Raw genomic sequence first — 21333 nt, forward strand, 5'->3', positions numbered from 1 at the left:
GTACAATTTGCAAGTATATATAGCAGTTAATATGTAATTAAGTGCAATGTTATCTATATGTATATAAAGAGACGTTTACAGAGCAGTTAGCTGAGTTATCAGTCTTAAACAGAGGAATCCATAGTCTAAAATTTGTATGCACGAATTGCCTGCCAAATTTGAATTACATATCTGAAAAATAATAAAAACCAATGATCAAGGCTTATTCGTGAACATGATGCTGTAGTTACCTAGATTTGAATTGGAAGATTTGCTGGGATGAGAAATTGCCAATTGATCAATCTATTATTTCCCCAGTCAGAAAATGCAGGCAAAACCTAATTTCTTTCAACTGAAAAATAAGTTTTCCAATTCATCTTGACTTAATATTTTACATTGTTTTGATTTCTTGAAAATAAAAATGTTCAATATGTCATGAAAAGTAATTCTTCTTTTTCTGTCTTTGATCATCTGGGGGGTGGGAAATTCTCCATACTTGTCACCCTTTTGCAGAGCAGAAAGGATAAATCATAACATATGTGCAGAAGTGTGGGGAAAAATATGCTTTCTCAGATTAGTTTGCTGCACTCCAGGTTTTTCCCATTGGAAAATATTAATAAATATACAAATGGAGTGTTAACCACCTTTCTGGGGAAAAAGAGGAGCAGAACAATCAGAAAGCACAAAATCCAGACACTTCAAAACTAGAAAATGAATTTCTTTCAATTTCCAACAACTGAAGCAAAATTAAGGTTTAAAATTGAAATGAAATATTTTATTGTATTCTGGCTGCTGAAATAAAATTATTTCTAAAACTATGATATGTTAGTAGAAAAAGGGAAAAAAAACCAACCCAACCCTAAACATTTTAATCAGAAAAGTTTGAAAGGTTTTTTTTTTCCAAACTGTTTCCAACAGAAACTTAATAGAGTGCTATTTTGATTTTCCTGCTAGCTCTGTTGTATATTCTTCATTGTAGGCTTATCCTATATAACAGCATGACAGTCTTCATGAGCAGTTGGGTACCAGCTTTTTGCTATGTGCATCTGTCCAAGGATAATGCTTCATAAAACAAACATAAGAAGCATATAGCTAACATCTGAAAAAAAAAATCATGTGTAAACCAGCACATGTTGAGTGGTCTGTCCTAACATGTTTTTGACTTGTCTGCTTGCACAGAAATGGTGACAGGTTGTTTTAGTTAAAACGTATCAGCTGTTAAATTCTAATCTGACCCTCTTTACTCAATCCCATACTCCTTTACACCTTTGGCTGACTTTCTGCTGAAGCCCTCAGGTGTATCAGGAGGAACAGAGTGAAAAATCTGAGTTTCCCCTGGCAGTGATAGACTTGTCAAAATTGTGTTGACCAAGAGAGATTAAAATTCAGCCTCATTAAGGCAAACTTTAGGGGAGAAGAACCTTAAAGGTTCTGAAACCTGTGATATTGTTCTTCCTTTTGCAAGATTTGTCAACGCTTAACGATTAATAAGACAGAGCAAGGAAACACTGGATGCTTCTGTCAACCCCAAGTAGAGGGGGGATCGTGAGCTAGTCAACCATTTATAATCCCACAGACATGCTCTCAGGAGCATCATCATAAGGGTGTGAGATGGTGTGAACAGCAGCTGTTCTCATTACAAACCTGTGTCTTTTTTTGTGATTGCCTCCCCAACACTCATGCCTCCCATCACCTCAGGCACTCAGGACTGTTAAATCTCCTGTATTAAATGCTATGGGTTGAGATGGGTTGAGAGACTTCCACAGAAAGTCCAGCTGTTTGTGAATAATGCCACTGGCCTTGTAGTACCATGCAGTACTGTGCTCAACAGACTTGTAACGCAGCATGGCGTCAAGCTTTTGGATGTGGTGTCAATATGACCAGTAGATTGTGCGTTACTATTAACAAAATCATAATCCATTGAGTTTTGCAGCAAAAATAATTAGTCTTCTGGTCGAAGTCGATTTTGGATATTTATGCCCAGCTTTCTAAATCCCACCCACTTACTCTGCAGTGTTCAGACATGGTAGTCTTCCCGTTTTGTCAGTGGTTTAACAGTTGCTGCACTGCATGGTGGCCATACATTTGTGATGGAAATACTAATACCGGTCTACTAAGTTTTTTAGAGTTGGGGATAGGCTGTGACTAGCTTCACATCAATGTGTGAGGGAGCGAGTAGAAGACGTCCTAATCCTCCTTTTACTAACCACACACCTAATCCCAAGTTTTGTATCCAGAGTCTAGTCCTCAAGTCTATTGTGACCTGTGTTGCTGAACACTGTGGAAAAATTCAGAAATGTAGCCGTGAGTGTGAAGTCATATATTGTTTTTTTCCTGAATGCCACCAGGAAGGAAGGAAGGAATTAAACACCCTTGGAAACATATGGTCTTCTCTGGCCTGTTTTCTCCCCATCCTTTGCGGAGATTAAGGCTGAGGCAGAGCCCCAGCTCTATCATCTAGAAAAGCATTTCTTTGTTTCCATCTTGCTTCTATCGGTGTGAGTTTATTTGGCATAATATAGCTCTCCATAAGCCACAGAGCATGTGGAGCTGCATGTGTATGAAGGGTCTCCGGGATGTGAAATCCTTTTTATTAGTAGTTCCCTGTGGCAGTTCTAGGTCCCCATAGGAAAAGGCAGAGCTGTTCTGCTTTATTAACCTGGCGTTCAGACTACATTGATCTCATTGGCCTGTATTTAATGGTAAAAAAGAAACTATTTTAATGATTTTACAGAAAGAGTTTAAAGTGGGAAGGTGATATTTTGTGACTTTTGAATGAGAGGGAGGGGAAGTGCTCTCCATTTTGGTATTCCATGAAGCAACAGCCAAACCTACCCTCACTTTGCAGAACCACGACCGAGTCAAAAACAGCATAGCCAGCCTTGGTTTTGTTTGATTCCCTAGAATTGGCTGCCTTCAAAATGGAAAGGGAGTAATCACAGAAAAAACAGAGAAAAGGAATGGAAAAAACGGAATAGTCTAAAGGCATTACTTGGTTGTGGGGTTTTTTTTGTTTTGTTTTGTTTTTTCTGTAAGTGGGGCAAATGGTTTCTTGTTATACAAAGAGAAACTAAGATCAGTAGGGTAAAACTGAAAAAGAAAAAATTATAGACAGAACTTAATAACCTATTTCCCAGCAACAGAGCCTGTGAGAGTGGAATAATGTCTCAAGTGGACTGATATTTATCCTGCCTTCTAGGAAATAAATAGGGATTTGAAAGAAAATGAGTGACTACTGCAATTTTCAGAGGCAAGTCAACAGGAGCGTGGGCTTTGTTGGGGGTCTGTTGTCTGTGACAACAGAATCTGCATTTGCACTTGGATTCTTCTGGCACTGCAGCGCCTTGTCTCCTCCTCAGTGTTCATATTTCAGATTTTAGCCCAGCTGAGCCCTGCATCTGGCTGCTTTTCTGGTAGGCCATCCTTCAGTTTGTTGTGTGTTAGAAGCATGTACTATTCACCTGCTCTCCATATTCAGGTTAGCCTATTTTATCTTTACCACATCCCAGTTTTGGTCAAATCAGACTTTCTCATCATGACATTCTTCTATAATATAATCTATTCTCCCAGCAGCTTAAACTGGTGTTCAGCCCCTGAAGCAAGACTGTGATTTATGTACCCCTAGCTATATTTCTGTTACTAGGAAAAAATATTAGCAATGCTGTACCTTCCTTACCTTAGATAGTCTTGAACCATTTCCTCTATCCCTTCCTTTATTCTTTATCTACATGTTCTTGTGCTTACTTCTCTGCGTACTGGCACATACCGACAGACCAGCATGCTGACAAACTGTGTTTCGCTTAGGTGAGACATGAAAACAAGTGCGTTGCCCCTGAGAGATGCCCGTGTTTTCACAACGGAAGAGAATATGCCAAGGGAGAGACAGTGACTAATGACTGCAACACCTGGTGAGCCACTGGAACTGCATTTTTCTGTTTTTCTGTAGGGCACCTAACATGTTTCTAAAAAAACCCCAAATACTGTTTGCTTAACAGATCTGTTTTATATAAAGTCAGATTTTGCAGCGTAGTAATGCGCATATCACGCAGACCAGCATATTCCCTTCGTGTGTTGCATAAAGACCAGTGCAATATCTGGCAAACTGTACCTGGTACCTTACAAATAGGTAGTCTGTGTGTCTGTGCAGGTCCTCTGTAGCCACTAGCTAGTGGATTTGCTCCTTGATTTTGCAGCAGAAGATAACAATATAGGAGCTCGTCTGGGGTGGGAGGACCAGAGCCTGCACTTTGTCGCTAAGCTCTGCTGCCATGCTTCCCTTTTTTTGCCATCTGGGGCCCTTCAAATCAGCCCTTCTCAGCCAGAAGCATGCATCAGCAGAAGGGGTGTGATATGGCAGCTATAATATGACAGGAGGTCTTCAGGAAAATGTTAAAGAATCAGGCAGAAACAGAGTTGATCTCTTACATCTGAAATGAGTGCTCAGTCCATTGATATCTTTAAAAAAAAAAAAAAGGCGGGGGGGAAGAGAGAGAGAAAAAAGAAGAGGGAGTTGGTGATATCTTCTTAGAAGAAAAGAGTAAGTGCTCCATGTCTTTCACCCACATCCCTATCTGTCATGTTTGGTTCTTGAAAAAGAATTTGTAGGTTCAAAAGCAAGTGCTGGGCTGTGAGATTGTGTGGAGGGAAGCCCTCAGCACAGCCTTGGGTTGAGGTATAGGGTATTTGTCTGCTGGACAATTCTTGGCTTCTGCCTGCACAGCACGCTTGCTGCATTGGAGGTACTTTGCTTTCCATGTGTTCTTGTGGAGGGAACGGGGGCTTTTTCCTGCAGAGGTCCAAGAGTCCAAGGTGTAGGACACCCAGCCACCCAGCAGTGTGGAAACTGTTCTCTTTGAACTTAGACTTCAGAATCTCTCGTACATTTTACCTGAACTGTCCCTGCCCAGTTCTGTGGCACCCCCAGGAGCAACGTTTCTGTTACCCTCTGTACAACTGGGTGGAGCTGGATTAGAGGATCAGCACCATTAAAGAGCCGTTTGGTTTGGGTTTTGTTTTGTGCATTGATCTCTGAGAAACAGTGATTTCAAGTGCTGTATTTTCAAACTAGTGGGACTGCTTCTCACTAGTGTAAATTAGACTTGGATATAAGGTTTTATGGTTTTTTATGGAAATATTGACCTTCCAGTGTTTTGTTTCACTTCTTTCCTTTGTAGCTACATATTACATTGTGAATCATGTACTATAATTAGACCTGGGGAAAAGTAGGTTTGAAGGGAGGAAGATGGAGAAGTTGGTATGTTTATATAGACACATATACTATAACCTGCTTCATTGTATCTAGGTAAAACTGACTCAGCTGAAAAACAGACACAATGAAAATTTTATTGAAACAAGAACAGTAAGGTGTAAAACTCCTAGGCCTTATTGTGAAATTTGTAAGATTCTTCACAATAACCGTGCGCAGGCTTTTTATTTTCAGTCATTCTTATAATATTCAATCTTAAAAAAGTCATAACCATGTTGCTTCATTCTTGTAGTTGCCTTTTTGTTTCTGGCAATGCCATTTTAAGTGATATTTCCTCTAATACGTAGAATTTTTTTCAATATCAGGATCAAGAAAATGTTAGAAATCATGCTTTTTCTCATTGAAAAAATGTTCTTCCTCTCATTTTAAGTAATTTTCTTGAATGTGAAAGTAAAATTGGAAATAAGGTCCCCTCAAAAATGTCACTAGAGCTTTTTTGAACTATATGACTTTTAAAAGTTTCATGATAGTTCTCAGCAAATATCAAGTCTAATGTCATTTAGAAAGTGATATAGGAAATTACTATTGCTTTGAGAATTAATAAGAATTGAGAGTCTGCATTTTGGAGGTCAGATCTTCCTTTTCTTTTGTTTTTGCTTTTTGTACTGCTGTTGCAGGAGTTCTCATTCTCACTTGTTCTTAGCCAGATGTGAACACCTGCAAACGCAATATATGAGCCAGAGGTGTCAGATTTGGCGTTTACATTCAACTTGACATATGGGAGACCCTAATTCATGAACAACGGAATGTCTCCAAGACTAAGCTAGTGGCAAAACTTTTGTTATGCTATGTATTGGGAATTCGTTGTAGAGCTCAGTGAAAATTTTGGAATAACATTTATGAAGCAGTACGCAGCAGAAATTTGCTAATCTGAATTTTGCTACACCACATACTTTATAATCTGTCCGTGCGTATATATATATAAAATCTTGGTCTTGCTCTACCTATTAGCAGAGATTTAATCACTGAGGATGTAATAGGTTTCATGTTACTGAAATTTCATTCTTTGAAGAAAATGTATTGCACAATATTTATTATACTGTGAAGTGTTATCAAGATTAAACAATGCTTACGCTTGGGTTAAGGCATTACTAGAGAACTCTGTTCAGTACCTGGTTTTTTTTTGGTTAGCAATTTGATCTTGGGAAAGTACTTGAGGTTTTTTATCCCTGAGTTTTTACATCTGTAAAGCAGGGATAGAATTCCCCTTTCCCTGCCCTTATTATAAAGCTTGATTAGAAAATCCCTGGGGCAGTGATGGTGTCCATCTGCATTCATATAGCATTTAGTAGATGAATGTTTCTCTAACCTCAAGCAAGCTATTGCTTATTAGATTATTAAATTATTATTGTTTTTACATTATTAGATGTGGTGTCAGATGCTATTCTAACTCCCCCAAATTAATAACAAAAGGAAGAGTGAGCAGATTTTATGCTTCATTGACCTTGATTTTTTTTGTGGTTCCTCGGTCTTTTGCTAGTTAGCAAATCAATTTATTTCACTGATCAAAAGCCTGTGGATGCCAAGGGAAAGATCTCCTTTCATACCTGCAGCTTCTGTAGCAAGGCTTGTTGTTCTCCAGGATATGTCTGGAAAAGGGCAAGAGGACAGGGTGGATGCTCTGAAGTCTCTTCTTGTCTTTGTTTCACAGTTTTCCTCTTTCCCTCATTTTAACTTGAGGATAATGGTATTTACCTCCCTGAGCCTTATTTATCAGGGGTACCATGTAAGATATAGATTATTATGTATGACAGCAATGAAAGGATACAAATGTTCTTGTAAACTCTCAGAAATTTAATAACGTTTGGTGTTGAATATGGCTGGTTTGGTGTCATCATGAAGACTAGGAGCCCTATGATTTTTTCTTCTGTCTGTTACACTGGTACAATTACACTGAAACCAATTGAGTTACACCAAGATAAGAGAATTGGCTTTCTTTGCATTTTGAATATCCACTCAGAAGACGGTCACCATGGTTTTTTTTTTTCTCTTGTTTTGTTTTTTAAATCAAACCAAAAACCAAAACAACAAAAAACCCCAAAGGGCAAAAAGAGTGCAAAAGGAGTGAAACAAAAAAACCCCCAACACTGTCCCTTTCATCATGGCATCACTGGCTTTGTATGATGACAGCGTAGTACAGCTGCTATGGCAATGTGGGTATAATGATATCAAGATCTTAACCCTGTGTCTGATTGCTCTTCAGAATTCCCCTCCCACTGAAAAAACAAGGCAGCATCTTGTTTTGCTCTGCATTTCAGGCTGTCCCACCCCCCTTTTTTTTCCTTGCATATTCTGTGGTTATGCAGAAGTCTAGGACCTCAACAACATTGCTTGCAAACAATACAGGCCAGGAACCGCTGTTATATCTCCTTTCATGATCAGATGTCTTGTCACATCTGCTCACATCTCCTGTCGCATAACCTGAGATTTAGCTTGGAGTCATATTTGTATGGTGCCAAACTTGAATTCTCCTGTAGGACAGGCATTCTGGTTCGGTCACCACAGGAGACCTCGGGACAATATCACACCATAGAACATTCCTCAGAGGGTGTATGTATATGTGTACCTATGTACAGAAAAAGAAATATTTCCATCCATATGTGTGTTCTTGTCGGACTGTGAGATAAAGTCTCCAACTGCTAGTTCAGATAAACTATCAAGAAGAATGAATTTAATTTAAGAACAGAGACACCTCTTTGGAGAAGGGTGGTATTATACTTAAGTATATAATCTAAACAAAAGCCACTGGGTAGACTGAATTATAGGCCTGGTTACTTGGTCCCAAAAAATTGGTCACTAGAGTAAATGCATGTCCTTTGGCATCAGTTGGATATCAAATTTACTGCTGTTTTGGCTTTCAATGAGGAAAGATGGACAGTACTGCAAATAAAAACAGGGTTGCTGATATTATACTTTGTGTTTAATGACCTGTAATGGTCCTTAGAGGGTAATCAATCTGTTTTTCTAAAAGGAACCTCTGAGCAGAGCAGGATATCCAAAATAAAATACTAATAGTATTATGAAATATTCTAGCAGGCTCTGTTCAGGACTCTCTGTAATAGGGAAGTTCAAAAGGCATATAGACCTACATGCAGCTTGTAAGAAAAAGGGAAACATATACCTTATTCACTTAACATGTTAATGTGCTATTTGGATTTATGGACCCAATGTTAACATATGCTAATTTATGTTAATGAGAGACTGTCATCTGCTGCACAGTAGTGTAATGTAGTTATGAAAGTCTATTGACAGAAGGATTCCAGCAGCCCAGGCATGGACCCCTCTAAGAGTACCTTCTCAAGGCCAAACACAGAGAGGATCTGCTGGGAGGACAGACAGCAACACAGAAAACTGCAGAGGTTTCCCGCAGAGCTGCAGCTGATGTCTGGGTTAAGATGCAGAGGGGAACAATGCTCCTCTTTGGTCTGCAGTAGGTTACTCCCTGACCCAGGCCCAGGAAAAAGAGCTGAACAAGGCAGAATAGTAGCTTATCACCACTTGTGTGTATTTTGGAGAGTCTTTAGACCATGAGCTCCAGGAAGCAGAAACTTTCACTTTGCCTAAATCACCTTGCATTCTCTTGCTTATTATATACATTGGAAATAATGATAACTGTCACTGACTCATTTTCTCTGTTACAGTGTGTGCCATGGTCGAAAGTGGGAATGCACCAAAAATACGTGTGATGGCACCTGCACTGTTATTGGTACAGCTCATTATTTGACATTTGATGGACTGAAATACAAATTTCCAGGAAACTGTCAATATATATTAGTTCAGGTAAGAACATGTCAAACACCAAAGCTGTCTATATATTGATAGGGTATTTTACACCAGAAGTCCAAAGTTTGGATAAATCACAGTAAAGTATTCTTAATTACTAAGCCAGATGTATGGTAGAGGAGAGCAGAGCTTATTAACAACCTTAAAGATGCCTTGAGAACTGTCGTGGTTTAACCCCAGCCAGCAACTAAACACCACGCAGCCGCTCACTCACTCCCCCCCACCCAGTGGGATGGGGGAGAAAATCAGGAAAAGAAGCAAAACCCATGGGTTGAGATAAGAACGGTTTAATAGAACAGAAAAAGAAGAAACTAATAATGATAACACTAATAAAATGACAACAGAAATAATGAAAGGATTGGAATGTACAAATGATGCGCAGTGCAATTGCTCACCACCCGCCGACTGACACCCCGCCAGTCCCCGAGCGGCGAATCCCTGCCCCCCCACTTTCCCGTTCCTATACTGGATGGGACGTCCCATGGTATGGAATACCCCGTTGGCCAGTTTGGGTCAGGTGCCCTGGCTGTGTCCTGTGCCAACTTCTTGTGCCCCTCCAGCTTTCTCACTGGCTGGGCATGAGAAGCTGAAAAATCCTTGACATTAGTCTAAACACTACTGAGCAACAACTGAAAACATCAGTGTTATCAACATTCTTCACATACTGAACTCAAAACATAGCACTGTACCAGCTACTAGGAAGACAGTTAACTCTATCCCAGCTGAAACCAGGACAAGAACTTTGAAGATTGCATTGCGTTCTGTAGAAACGAGTTAGGTTGTCATGTGTCTTAGCTGGCAGTCATAAAACTTGTGATAGCAGCATGGTACAGAGAGGAGCTGTCTGAATCTCATTTCTAAGAAGGAACTGTAGATACCCATAAATCAATCATTTCTTATTCTCCTCTAGCCTCTTTATCCTGTAGCAATGGCTTACTGTCTGACCAAGTGAGACAAGAAGTGCTTGGTGAACCTTCTCTAAAAACATCCAGAGCACAGACTCTGCTCATTCACTTTGGCAAAGTCGCTGTCCTGTTCCATGCACCAACCTGTTTGGAGTTCATTGACAATATCCATTTTCTTTGCAGCAAAGAGGAGAGGTGGATAAAGGCATAGCACAGTAATATCAACCTGTGATTTGTGGAAGCAGCCAGACACTTAAGAGTTAATTAAGATTAAGGCTCATCTACAGATGCAAATCATTTTGTATTTAAAAGTGTGTGTGCAAAAAGAATTTCTCTGAAAATTTGGTCTAACTCAAGATGGAGCCACTGCTAATTGATAACAACAGTCTTCTGCAGTTACAAAGCGTCATGTTTCTTAGGTGGGCTACTATTTTCCCCAAAGACCCCTTTCATGAAGCAGATTCCTCTTTGCAGTTCTTGGGCAGGAGTGTGATCAACCTGCCTCTGGCTAGGTCTTTGAAATATGCTCCCACCTTGATGCCAGCTGGATTACCTTAGAAGACTGATGGCTCTGATGCTAGTGAGAGCTCTGTGTAAAGCTCTTATGGGCTTTATATAACATACAGTACTACAAAACTAGTTAAAATGGGATCTCTCTTTTCCTCAGATGACAAACACAGAGAACTATAGACAGGGTCTTTTTCTTAAAAGGTGTATACTGACCCCCCCCCCCCCCCCCCCAACCCCTAAAAGGCACGATAGTCATGAGTAATCATATAAATTTAGTACCAACTCTCCATGCATCTAAAAAATACTTGACTTAAAAGAAAATCAATACATTAAACTACATAATTGCTGCCCAAGAAATAGGTTGATGTTGTAATGATTACTCATGTACAGGTTGGAAAACATTGGCATCAAACCTTTTGCTCAAAACTATGCAGCAAGTTTCTTTCTAACCCTTCTTTCTAACCTAACCCTCTAGGTTTATATTTTTATTTTATCATTACAGCTGCAGAGTCTTGTTTTCACTGTTAAATCAGTTAATATTTGTGCATTAAGATGTACACTGTGCCCATTGTACATCTTTAAGATATCACGGATACTGTAATAGCATGGATTCTCCCTGCCAAAGAATACCCTGAAAAATATGCATATGTGTGTGTGACTGGCGGAGCGTACATCATTCTTTAAGGGGTCGACCACGTGAATATCAATGCTAAGCATAAAATAAATTAATATGGGAACAGTTGGCATGGTAACATATATCCTACTGGCCACAGACTACACAGGGTATTAGTTGAGGCTTCCTTTTTCTCCATAAATCTGTATGTATTTTTCAAATGTTCCACATCAATGACTTATTCATTTATTTTCATCTGATAGGATTTCTGCAAGGATGACTCTGGGACATTCCGGATACTAATTTCAAATGAAGGCTGTGGATTCACTGGAGAAAAGTGCACCAAAAGGGTTATCATTCTTTATGAAAGTGGGGAAATAGAATTGTTTAATAGAAACGTACGTACACTTATGTTCTCTTTTTTTCCCTTTTTTGGGGAAAAGAATTTCAGGTTGTTTAGTAAGATGAGGCATGAATGACCTCATGCTCAGTGGTTCTTGAAAATTAGATCATAAAATGAACAGATTAGCAGGATTATAATTACCCGTTTCGCTCCCAGATGTATAATGCCATTTTGGTATTTCTGGTTGATGCCAGTAAATTTTTCTCTCATAAGAATGCTATTCAATGCAAGCTCATATGAGGAATGCCCTTTCTAAACATGGGAGGTCTAAGTCTGTTTCAAGCAAGGTTAAGTGTAAGGAAGAGCTAAGAAGTAACTGTCCCATGACTAGTAAAAGTTCAGACCTAATTTAGCTATCTGATGGACTGAGCACACAGGAAAAAAAGAAGTCATGGCTGAAACAAGTTGATACTATAGAAGCAAATATCATTATCCTTTCCCCATTAAACTGTCAGATGGGAAATCTGGATGACTGGATTCTTCTTTTTTTATCCCCTTTCCCACCAACAAACACTGAAGAATTGACCAAGAATCACTTCCATCTCCCATGTACCTCCATGGCAGGGTTTCCAAAGGGCAGAGTTCAGCTCTTTGCCTTGAGCACTGTAACAATTTAGACCGTCTGGGTGTTCAAACATTACAGAGCTACAATGGATTGTAGTGTTTCAATTGCTCGGTTTTCAGAAGTAGTGTGCTCTGAAGTGGCATCTGGACCAGAGATTTGCAAAAATGTTCCCAGTGAAATGTGAAACCACTCTACATTTGCCTTGTTTTGGGTTAACAGACAAAGCGGTACCAGGTTTTGCATAGTCTGCAAATTGCCTGCAAGTTGCTGTGTGCCACTGATACTTGACAGGAACACATAAAACATGACCATTATTAATAGTGTCTGTGCAGGGCATCTTGACAGCATATGATCCATGTAGGCTTTTGGTTGCTGGAGGAATGAACATGGGACGTATTGGTTGCCCAACCAATTTTTTATTTCTAGTGCTAAAGAATCCCATACCTGGGTGAGGGTGAATAGTAGCACAGGTATCATTCCATAGAGCCAGGCTTTGTCTGAAAGCTTCTTTAAGTGGCAGATTTTCAGAAAAGCTCTGATTCTGTCTGGACACCAAAAGAAGGGCCAGAAAAGACAGGAGGTGATTAGGCATCCAACAACTCCAGCAAGAGAGGCTGTTTGGTTCCTGGGAGATTATGCCCTTGTAAGGGCTAGGTCTGTATCACAAGACTGTCCACACAACCTTGATTGAATTTTTAGCTGTCTTTCTAGAGAGCTTAAGGCTCAGTGTAATAATATCTAGAGCAGGTTTTCTTAGAAATAACAGCAACCAAAGGAGAGATTAAGGAAAAACAACTGATATGAAGACTCTTAGGCAAATTCTCACCCAGTGATGACTTCCTACGCTCTTTTTCCACAAGAAACCTTAGAAGAAAGCAGGAGAATCAAGTCTTTTTTTGACATTACAATGTTTCCAAGCAGCATTGTTTTACGATGATACTGTTTTGAGAGCAGCTTCTAGTTTTAAGTAAACGGGGGATTAATTGAAGTATCTGCATGTTACAGTTCTGGCTCACATTAAAAAAAAAAAAGTATCATGAAATAATTTTTGCTTTTCTGAAACAAATAAATCTGCCGGTTTGCAAGGTCAAAAGTTTATGACTTCATGGCTGGGCAAAAAGCCTCCATAAACATACAAATTCTGAAATTTAGGTCAACCTCCTAGCTCAGCTTTGTCCTCCTGTGTTTTTTGCCTGACTTTGGAAAGATAGAGACTACTATATTTAGAAGTTAAGTGACCAAGTGTGACTAGGCTATAGTAATACGTTGGGCATAGGAGAAGATGAAAAAGGTTCCAGTTCCTAAAATATCTTTTAACATATTCTTCCCTAAAGACCTTGAAGGCCCTCTTTAGAAGATCCTTGGAGAATGTGAACAGTCTTCTCTGGGGATAATGCTTTCTGATAATAATCCAGAGATGAAGAGAATTGAATTACAGTACTGAGCTTTTACTGAATTAAGCAAGAAAGAATAGTGGGATAAGGAAATATTTTGCCCTCAAACTAGAGAGTGGGTGAATGGTTTGTGGGCTCCTCTTTCTCCCTTGCTTTAATCACTGTTTGTACTGATTGAAAGTTTTCATCTGCTTCTTCCACAATTAAGCAGTTTTCAGTTAATGCATTAATGGTGCTTAAAGTAACAGCCATGCCAGACCTTTCTCTCCAAATGTGGTTAATAATCCTATTAAAATTCCCATTGAAAGGGGATTATGGTGTGAAAGCAAGCATTTTAAATTAATCTCTTAAGTTCTTAGTAGCTGGAGGCAGTAAATTTGTAGCCAGATGGAAAGAGAAAGAGGCACACAGGGGAAGTGAAAGTGATGGAAAAATGAAGAGATACCGAAAGGAATCTCTGGGGATTTTTCCTGTTGGTGTAGCTGGTTGGGAAGAAAGTCATTCCTAACTTCAGAATCAGGCTCTGGTCCTTCAGAGGCCACTGATGCATGTGGTTCTCCTAGTTCATATTACAGTTAAACCTAGCCAATGCTACCTGTCTCAGGAGCACAGAATTGTTAGTTTCCTAAAAAGATGAAATAAAAATAAAATGTAATTCAGTGAATCATTGACTGAATACTAAACTGATTGTTAATTGGGTTTACCCTGTCCTCTTTATCAGCCCTCCTTCTGTTCAGCAGTCATTGCTTTGTGTGTCAGCATTTGTGGTGAGTATGTTATACCCCAGGAGCACAAGGGGCATTGCCACATTTAGAATTATAGAAATGTGATGAGATTTGAAATACCTTACTTGTACCCCAATTTGCTGTTCCAAAGTGTTGTTTCTAAGGCAATAATTTATCCACAGCGACTTTTCAGTGTAGAGACAAGCCTGTAATGAGTCCCTTTACCCATACCTTGCTTACAGTTTTGCAAGTACTCCGGAGCATCTGTATAGTGTATGGGAACTATCTGTTCTCTGGAGAACAGCTTGTTTGAAAATAGCTGTTAACCTATGAGCACGTGTCCCCCTGGCAAAGTGACCTACATGAAATAGTAATTAGAGACACCGTTGATAGCACAATGTGCTTTTCTTCTTCAGGTAAATATCAAGGTACCTCCTAAAGATGACAATGATTTAGAAGTCATAAGGTCTGGCCGTTATTACGTCATTTTACTGGGCAAAAGCATCAGTGTGACCTGGGATCTGGCTATGGGAGTCTCAGTTATCTTAAAAGGCAATTTCAAAGTAAGTGTTTTTTGCTTTACTACTTATTCTCACTAAAGAATGCACTTGCCCTGTCTCTGGGGAGTAGCTGCTTTTTCTTTTTTTTTTTTTTAAATGCAGATATGCTGATAGATTTCCATGGAGTATTAGGCACTTGCTTGAAAATGAAGGGTTTTTTTTTGTAATACCATAAGGGTTGCTTACTTGATAGTTCAACTGTAAGGGGTAAATTCTGGGTCATTGGAGATGAGCTATGACAGAAAAGAGCCAAGTGCATTCCAAGTGCCTTGGAATAACTATGCCTTGAGTGATTTCTTTTGTATTCAAGAGCAGCACTATAAGGAGCCAGATTTACTAGTGATGGCGATAGGACAGTCATCTCCAGAAATAAAATGGGATTGTAGGGACATACTCCAACTAGAGCCAACAGGCACCACTGATCAGAGTTGTTGTCTTGCTTCCTGGAGTCCTTGGAGAAAGTATGGTCCTACTTTCAGCTAAGCAGAATGGGAATAGGAGCTAAACGTTCTCTGTGAGAGACTACGTCTATTTTAGTGAACTTGGCAAGGCCAGGGAGAATTCAGTTTTTAAGACTTGTGCCATTAAAGCACTAGGCTAAAAAGACTTCTTAACAAAACCCTAAGCCAGTCTACAGATGTAAGATTTATGTATTTTGTGTTTCTTTCCCTGCAAGGATCAAGTGTGTGGTCTGTGTGGAAATTTTGATGGAATCCAAAACAATGATTTGACCAGCAGCAATGAACATCTTGAAGTAGATCCAGTTGACTTTGGGAATTCTTGGAAAGTTAATCCATACTGTGCTGATGTTGAAAAGGTGATTGTGAATGAACTGTGAAAACTAATTAATATGGGTTACAGTATCACTCAAGAGTGGGCAAAGAGGTTTGAAAGGATAAAAATAAATAGAAAAAAACTCCTTCCCCCATATTTTTGCCAAATAATATTATTTCTTCAAATCTGATAAAAGATCAATTAACTTATCTAAGGACTCTGTACTGCCTGGCTTCAGATGAATGTTAAAATAGCCAATCTGTATGGTAGAGGCTGTTCATAGCGTTTGCCAGCCCAGATGGTTGAAATCCAGGTATAACTGGAAATCTCATTTTAGAGCTTAATCTAAAAAAACCAGCTGTAATTTCCAGACGGGGGAGTTCAGATAAAAATTTTGTATTTTGCTATCCAAACTTCTATATCCCAAATCTTAGTCTGTCCATCCATGAGCAACTGAATGTGCAGGTTAATATCTTTCTATATGCTTCTCGATCTTTTTTAAAGAGCATTCAGTTGTTATTTTCAGATTGGAGAGGCTTGAACGGAAAAAGCAAGATACAGGAGGGGATGTAAGACCTTATTGCCATCTATCACTGCTTCTGAATTTTGAGGTCACCTGCTATCTGAAAGTGTTATCTATGTTCTGGTGCTGGAGATTAGATGATTTTATGGGGTGCTAGTTATGCTACACATGAGAGTATACTTCCTCTTTTCCAAATACAGAGTTTTGAAAAAATGAGATTGAATAATATATTTGTCTTGAGCTAACAAAAGCATTTCCAAAACAAAAAGTGAGAGGAAACAACTTGAAGACAACTTGTTTTGACGTTTGTAAAATGAAGCATTTTATTCAGATGATGCTTTTAAGGCTGAAAACTTTCTCTTGAAAATTTGTCTAAATTTTCAGAGAGAGAGGGGAAAAAAGGCCTCTTTTAGATCTTTCCTTAAAAGATTTAAATTATCAGAAACTAAACCGAAGCATTTATTTTTGATCACATGAAATCTTTTGGGTTAGTTTGCTAACATAGCCACAGTATTATCTTGCTAAATGTCACTTTTTTGGTATGGTTTGATTGGAGCGTAGAAGAAGTTGCAGTGATGAAGAGTGAGACCGCAGGGTAAGACCGAGAAGGAGCAGCTTCTCGTTTCAGTGTAAGTGGCACACGACAGAACCTGCAGACTGTCTCTGTGATAAATGCCATGTCAATACTAGTGCTCCTTGTTCTTAGATAAATTAAACAGGAGAGGAGGAGACTACTGAGCCATTCTTATCCAGCAGTGGCCTTAGGTGTTGTCTGCTGAAGACTGGTAATATTTGTGAGTCTTGTGGGCCTTCTGTAGAGCTGTGAATGATCATTTTTCAGGATGGATGTTTGGTTCAGTGGGACTTCCTGTCATCCAAATGTCTATGTTATCTAAACATCCAAAACTGCAGCGTACAAGTAAGAGCTGGAGAAAATATAGGGGGTGACCTGCTCTACTCTGCGTTCTGCTGTGGCAGGATCTGTGCCTGTCATACAACAGGTTGAAACTTGACTCAAAGAAACAATTTCCTTTGTCATGAAAAATGTATAGTGTTAGTGAATCTCTTCAATTTGAAGAGTCCTGAGGTCTTGAAGGCAAGGCTAATGCAATGTGTGCTTTTCTCTTACAATATTAAGCCCAACCGGGAACAGACCTTGATGTCTCCGCTGTGTAATGGAAACATAGTGAAGCAGGTGATGGTAGAAACGTCATGCAGCATTTTGTCTGGGGATCTCTTTGAAGAATGCAAAAAACTTGTGAGTATTGTGTCACGTGTTTGACGTTCTTCAATTCTGCATGATCTCTGCTGACACTGATTACAGCTGAGGGGAAAAATATGGTTGTGCTGACAGCACATAGGACTTGGAGGGGGCTCACTAATTGGCATTCTCATCTCTGACCCTGTCCTGTAGCTGATGCTTCATGGGAAAATGCAGGATACCACCTAGTAGCAAGCTATAGAATAACTTTTGCTTGAGAAAAATTTTACTCTAAAGCCCAGAGACTGGCACATGAAGTCAAGCACAAGGGTTAAGATTTGAGGGGAGGGGGAGCTGAGCTAATGTAATGTCATTCAGGCTGCTTTCTACCCAAGGTGCTGCACAAGAGGGCAGGGCCCAAAAACATACAAAGTTACTCCATATGGGGACTATTAAGGGACAATAAACTTCAGTGTCTATAGCAACTTCAACAATGTGGCCCAATTTATGTCCTTGCTAACATCAGCAGAAAGACCTGCACTGATTTTTGTGGCACCTCAACTCTTGGCAAATGGAGCAACCAAACCATCTGAAGGCTAAATGTGTCTAGAAGAAGTAGGTGAAGGGAATCACTGAGTGTGCTGTACCCTGTATCTCTCTTTTGCAGGTGAATCCTGAGCCCTACATAGATATTTGCACGTACGACACTTGTGCTTGCGAATCTATTGGGGACTGTGCTTGCTTCTGTGATGCTATAGCAGCCTACGCACATGTCTGTGCACAAAAAGGTGTTGCTGTTCACTGGAGATCACCAACTCTGTGCCGTAAGTACAGGGTAGATGAGGAAGAATTGGGTGAAAAGGTTCAAGCTTTTAATCAATAAGCTGTTGGCTTAGATAGACTATTCTCATCCAGCTCTGCTTACACTGATGTCCAGAGAAGTTCACTTTAATGGGACTGGGCTAGCAGCTCACAGTGACATTTCTACTCCCTTTCCTATTTATGTTCAGAGCCATACCTGGAAAAAACATTCCCTCAATTAGGGGCTATAATGGTCTGTGGTACAAACAAATCTAGAGAAAGAAATGGTTTCTGTGAAAAATATATATATATTTTATATATATATATTTTTAATTAAAAGCTTAGAGTTTGGTTATTGCAATTATTTTTATCAAAACCAAATATCTCCAGTCTAGAGCAAGTATCTCATTATGTGAAAAAAGATCTAAGAGTGAAGAAGTGGCCTGCCCTAGATGTTATAAAAGAATAATGTAGTAAAAAAAAAAAATATATTTTTTATTTAAAGATGAAAATCTTTCTTTTTCTATGAATATGTGGTCCCCTTTATACCAAGTTTGGTGTCATAGTTCTGAGAGGCATGGTGAATATACTCTGGTTTGATTTTTTTTCACCTCTGATTCTTTCACTGCATAGCACAAAGCTGTGAGGACCTGAATAAACAAGAATTAGATTATCAATGTGAATGGCGATATAACAGCTGTGGACCTGCTTGTCCTATAACATGCCAGCACCCGCAGCCTTTGGAGTGCCGTCTGCAGTGTGTGGAAGGATGCCATGTACACTGTCCTGCAGGTAAATCCATCTTTTGCTTTAAGCAGTTACTTAACTTTTTCTGCTATGCCCCTGGTAGTATTTTTTTTTTTTTTTAACACCCCCTAAGTGTTCCTATTGCATGAAAAGAGGTCATATAGTCGAGAAATATTCACAGATTTGTACAGCTGGAGATTGCAAAAGACTTAGATGTAGCAGTTAATTCCTTAAAAGGCTTACTGATGTGTTTTCACCACAATTTCTTAGTGCATAAGGAGGAAGGTGGTTAGGCATCCTGGTTTGAGTTTGTGAAATGACCACAGTGTGTGGAGGGCATGAAGTGGTGCGTAGAAGAGGAGAATGATAACACTGCCATCAAGAATGAGGGAGGATGGGAACAGAGCAATAAGGAAGGAAGACAGGAGGATTAGGGGCTGTATAGCAACAGAGACGGTTGACTATGTGGTTAAAGTAGAGTATGAATTTGAGCTGGAAACTCATAAAATGCTCTGCTTCAGAGCAACCACTGCAGTGGGGGAAATCCATTGCCTTGACCTGCTTACTACCTCCAAGGCTTTGATGCTCCTGAGAGTGCCCAGCAGGCATCCTCCTGTGAGCATGAGCTTTTAGCTTAACTGTTCCCAACAACCATCTTGTAGAAAGGGGAAAGGAAAAAATATGGGAAATAGGGGATGAGGAGTGGAAAGACAGACAGAAAGGGAAAGAGTGAAAGACGAGCAAGATCCAAAAGGAGAGCGAAAACTCAGATGAACAAATAGCTCCTAAAGGCAGAGTGGGAAGACATGAAGGCAAAAAAGGAAGGCTATTTGAAGCTATAAAAATATCTATAAAAAGCTATTTTATGACCAAGAATAGCTATTCTAGGCCCTGGTATCTCTGATCAGAGTGAGGTAGGGGATACTGGGAGAAATAAATAATATACATGTAAAAAGGAAAATGCCATTTTCTCCTGTCATCTTAAATGCTTTGTTCTAAAGATACATTCACCTTCTGTATGGCACTAGCTGTTGCAGGTTATACACTGGGTTAAGTACTTCCAACACCTAAATAAAAGTGGTTATGAAGGAAGGAAATACTTCTCTGTGTCAAGCTGGCAGTGGCCATAACACAAGCACAGTATTCAGAATGTTTGAGCCCAACTCAGAAGCCTTGTTATGTTTTTTGTAGCAGGGTAAATGCAATGATTAGATTTGCAATTCATGAAAATTGGCATCTTTATACTACTGTGCTATTCTGAAACAGGGAAAATACTTGATGAGCTGTCCCTGGATTGTGTCAGTCCAGAAGACTGTCCTGTGTGTGCAGTTGGAGACGTCAAGATCCCACATGGAAGGAGAATAGTTTTGCACAGAGATGATCCACAGCGCTGTCAATCTTGGTATGATGGGTTTATGCAGTGATATAGCATGCCTGTTGAGTAAGATGGAGGGAGAGAGATAAAGCACATCTGCATGAATAAGTTTTTGGACATAACTTGAAATATACCAATGAAGATGAAGCTTGGAAACCACCTTTTATGTCAATATCTCTTCACATACAATCTGAAGCTGAAGTTTTTCAGTGACAGTAGGGATTATAGGATGTCGGCTGAATTTAAGCAAGTGAAATTCATAAATTCCTTTCAAAAAAGGCCTTTTCCCATGTGTAGGTGCCCCAACTGGCTTCAGATATCCACTTCTTTTTGTGTAAGGTGTGATTCAACATCAGTAAAGCCATCAGACTCTTTCCTTCTGCCAGTACTAAAAAATTCCTACGTATAGTGCAAGATCTGAATATGCACTCAGTCGAGAACTTGCTGAGATTATTAGCAGTTGGAATTGTGTACTATTATTGGAAAACCCATTTCCCCAAGATTTTAAGATGATATCCCATGGCCTGATCTTGCATGCATGCATTTCCGAATATGATGAAATTAATGGCAGGGTGCACAATGCTGTGCACCGTGCAGGATAAGGGCATTTAGCTGCAATGTGGCAGAGACTGTTTTTCATTCTGTGTACTGCCCAGTGGCATATTACGCCATGGCCTGTAGTATCTGAAAGTTTGGCTTTCTCTGGATGTCTAGACCCTTGATGGATACTTTCACTAGTCATTTGTAATGCTGTGAATACAAGAGAGTTTTCCATCTTGTAATTTGACCATATTTAATAGAAAGAGTTGTAAAACTGCAGCAGCTAATAGCCCAGACTAGCACCTTAGCTCCAAATGCTCTGAACCTCACAGAAGCTCTGAATGGGTATGAACTTTGAATTCCTGGCCTCTTGCCAGGGCTAGCGTACGTCTGTGCTATAAACCCAGGGCATAAGACTGTTATGCTAATCAATTAAATATATATATACATATATTTTTAACAGTGTACACACAGAGCCTTGAATTCCATCAAAAGGTCAAAAAAGAGTCTTCATAAATGAGTCTCTGTTCCCTAATTTTTGTAATCCTTAATAATAATTTATCTTAAATGTTGATACACTGGCTGCTGCTCACAAAAGATTTCAGAACATTAGGAAAACTTACCTCACTAGGGAAACATCCTTTTGCATAGCTGTCACCTAATTTAGAT

General features: G+C 39.5%; 1 protein-coding gene across 1 annotated transcript in view; it reads left to right on the top strand.

Annotated features, from left to right (window-relative positions):
- VWF (von Willebrand factor) overlaps positions 1-21333 on the top strand; it is a 146041-nt gene that overhangs the window by 52308 nt on the left and 72400 nt on the right. Inside the window, exons 19-27 of the mRNA XM_052790174.1 lie at positions 3784-3887; positions 8887-9025; positions 11320-11454; positions 14560-14706; positions 15380-15520; positions 17139-17258; positions 17869-18025; positions 18636-18794; positions 20016-20151. Coding sequence (XP_052646134.1) covers positions 3784-3887; positions 8887-9025; positions 11320-11454; positions 14560-14706; positions 15380-15520; positions 17139-17258; positions 17869-18025; positions 18636-18794; positions 20016-20151 — 1238 coding nt within the window. The remainder of the gene's footprint in view (positions 1-3783; positions 3888-8886; positions 9026-11319; positions 11455-14559; positions 14707-15379; positions 15521-17138; positions 17259-17868; positions 18026-18635; positions 18795-20015; positions 20152-21333) is intronic.

The sequence above is a fragment of the Harpia harpyja genome, chromosome 6 (genome assembly GCF_026419915.1).
Source record: "Harpia harpyja isolate bHarHar1 chromosome 6, bHarHar1 primary haplotype, whole genome shotgun sequence".
In the NCBI taxonomy this organism is placed as follows: Eukaryota; Metazoa; Chordata; class Aves; order Accipitriformes; family Accipitridae; genus Harpia; species Harpia harpyja.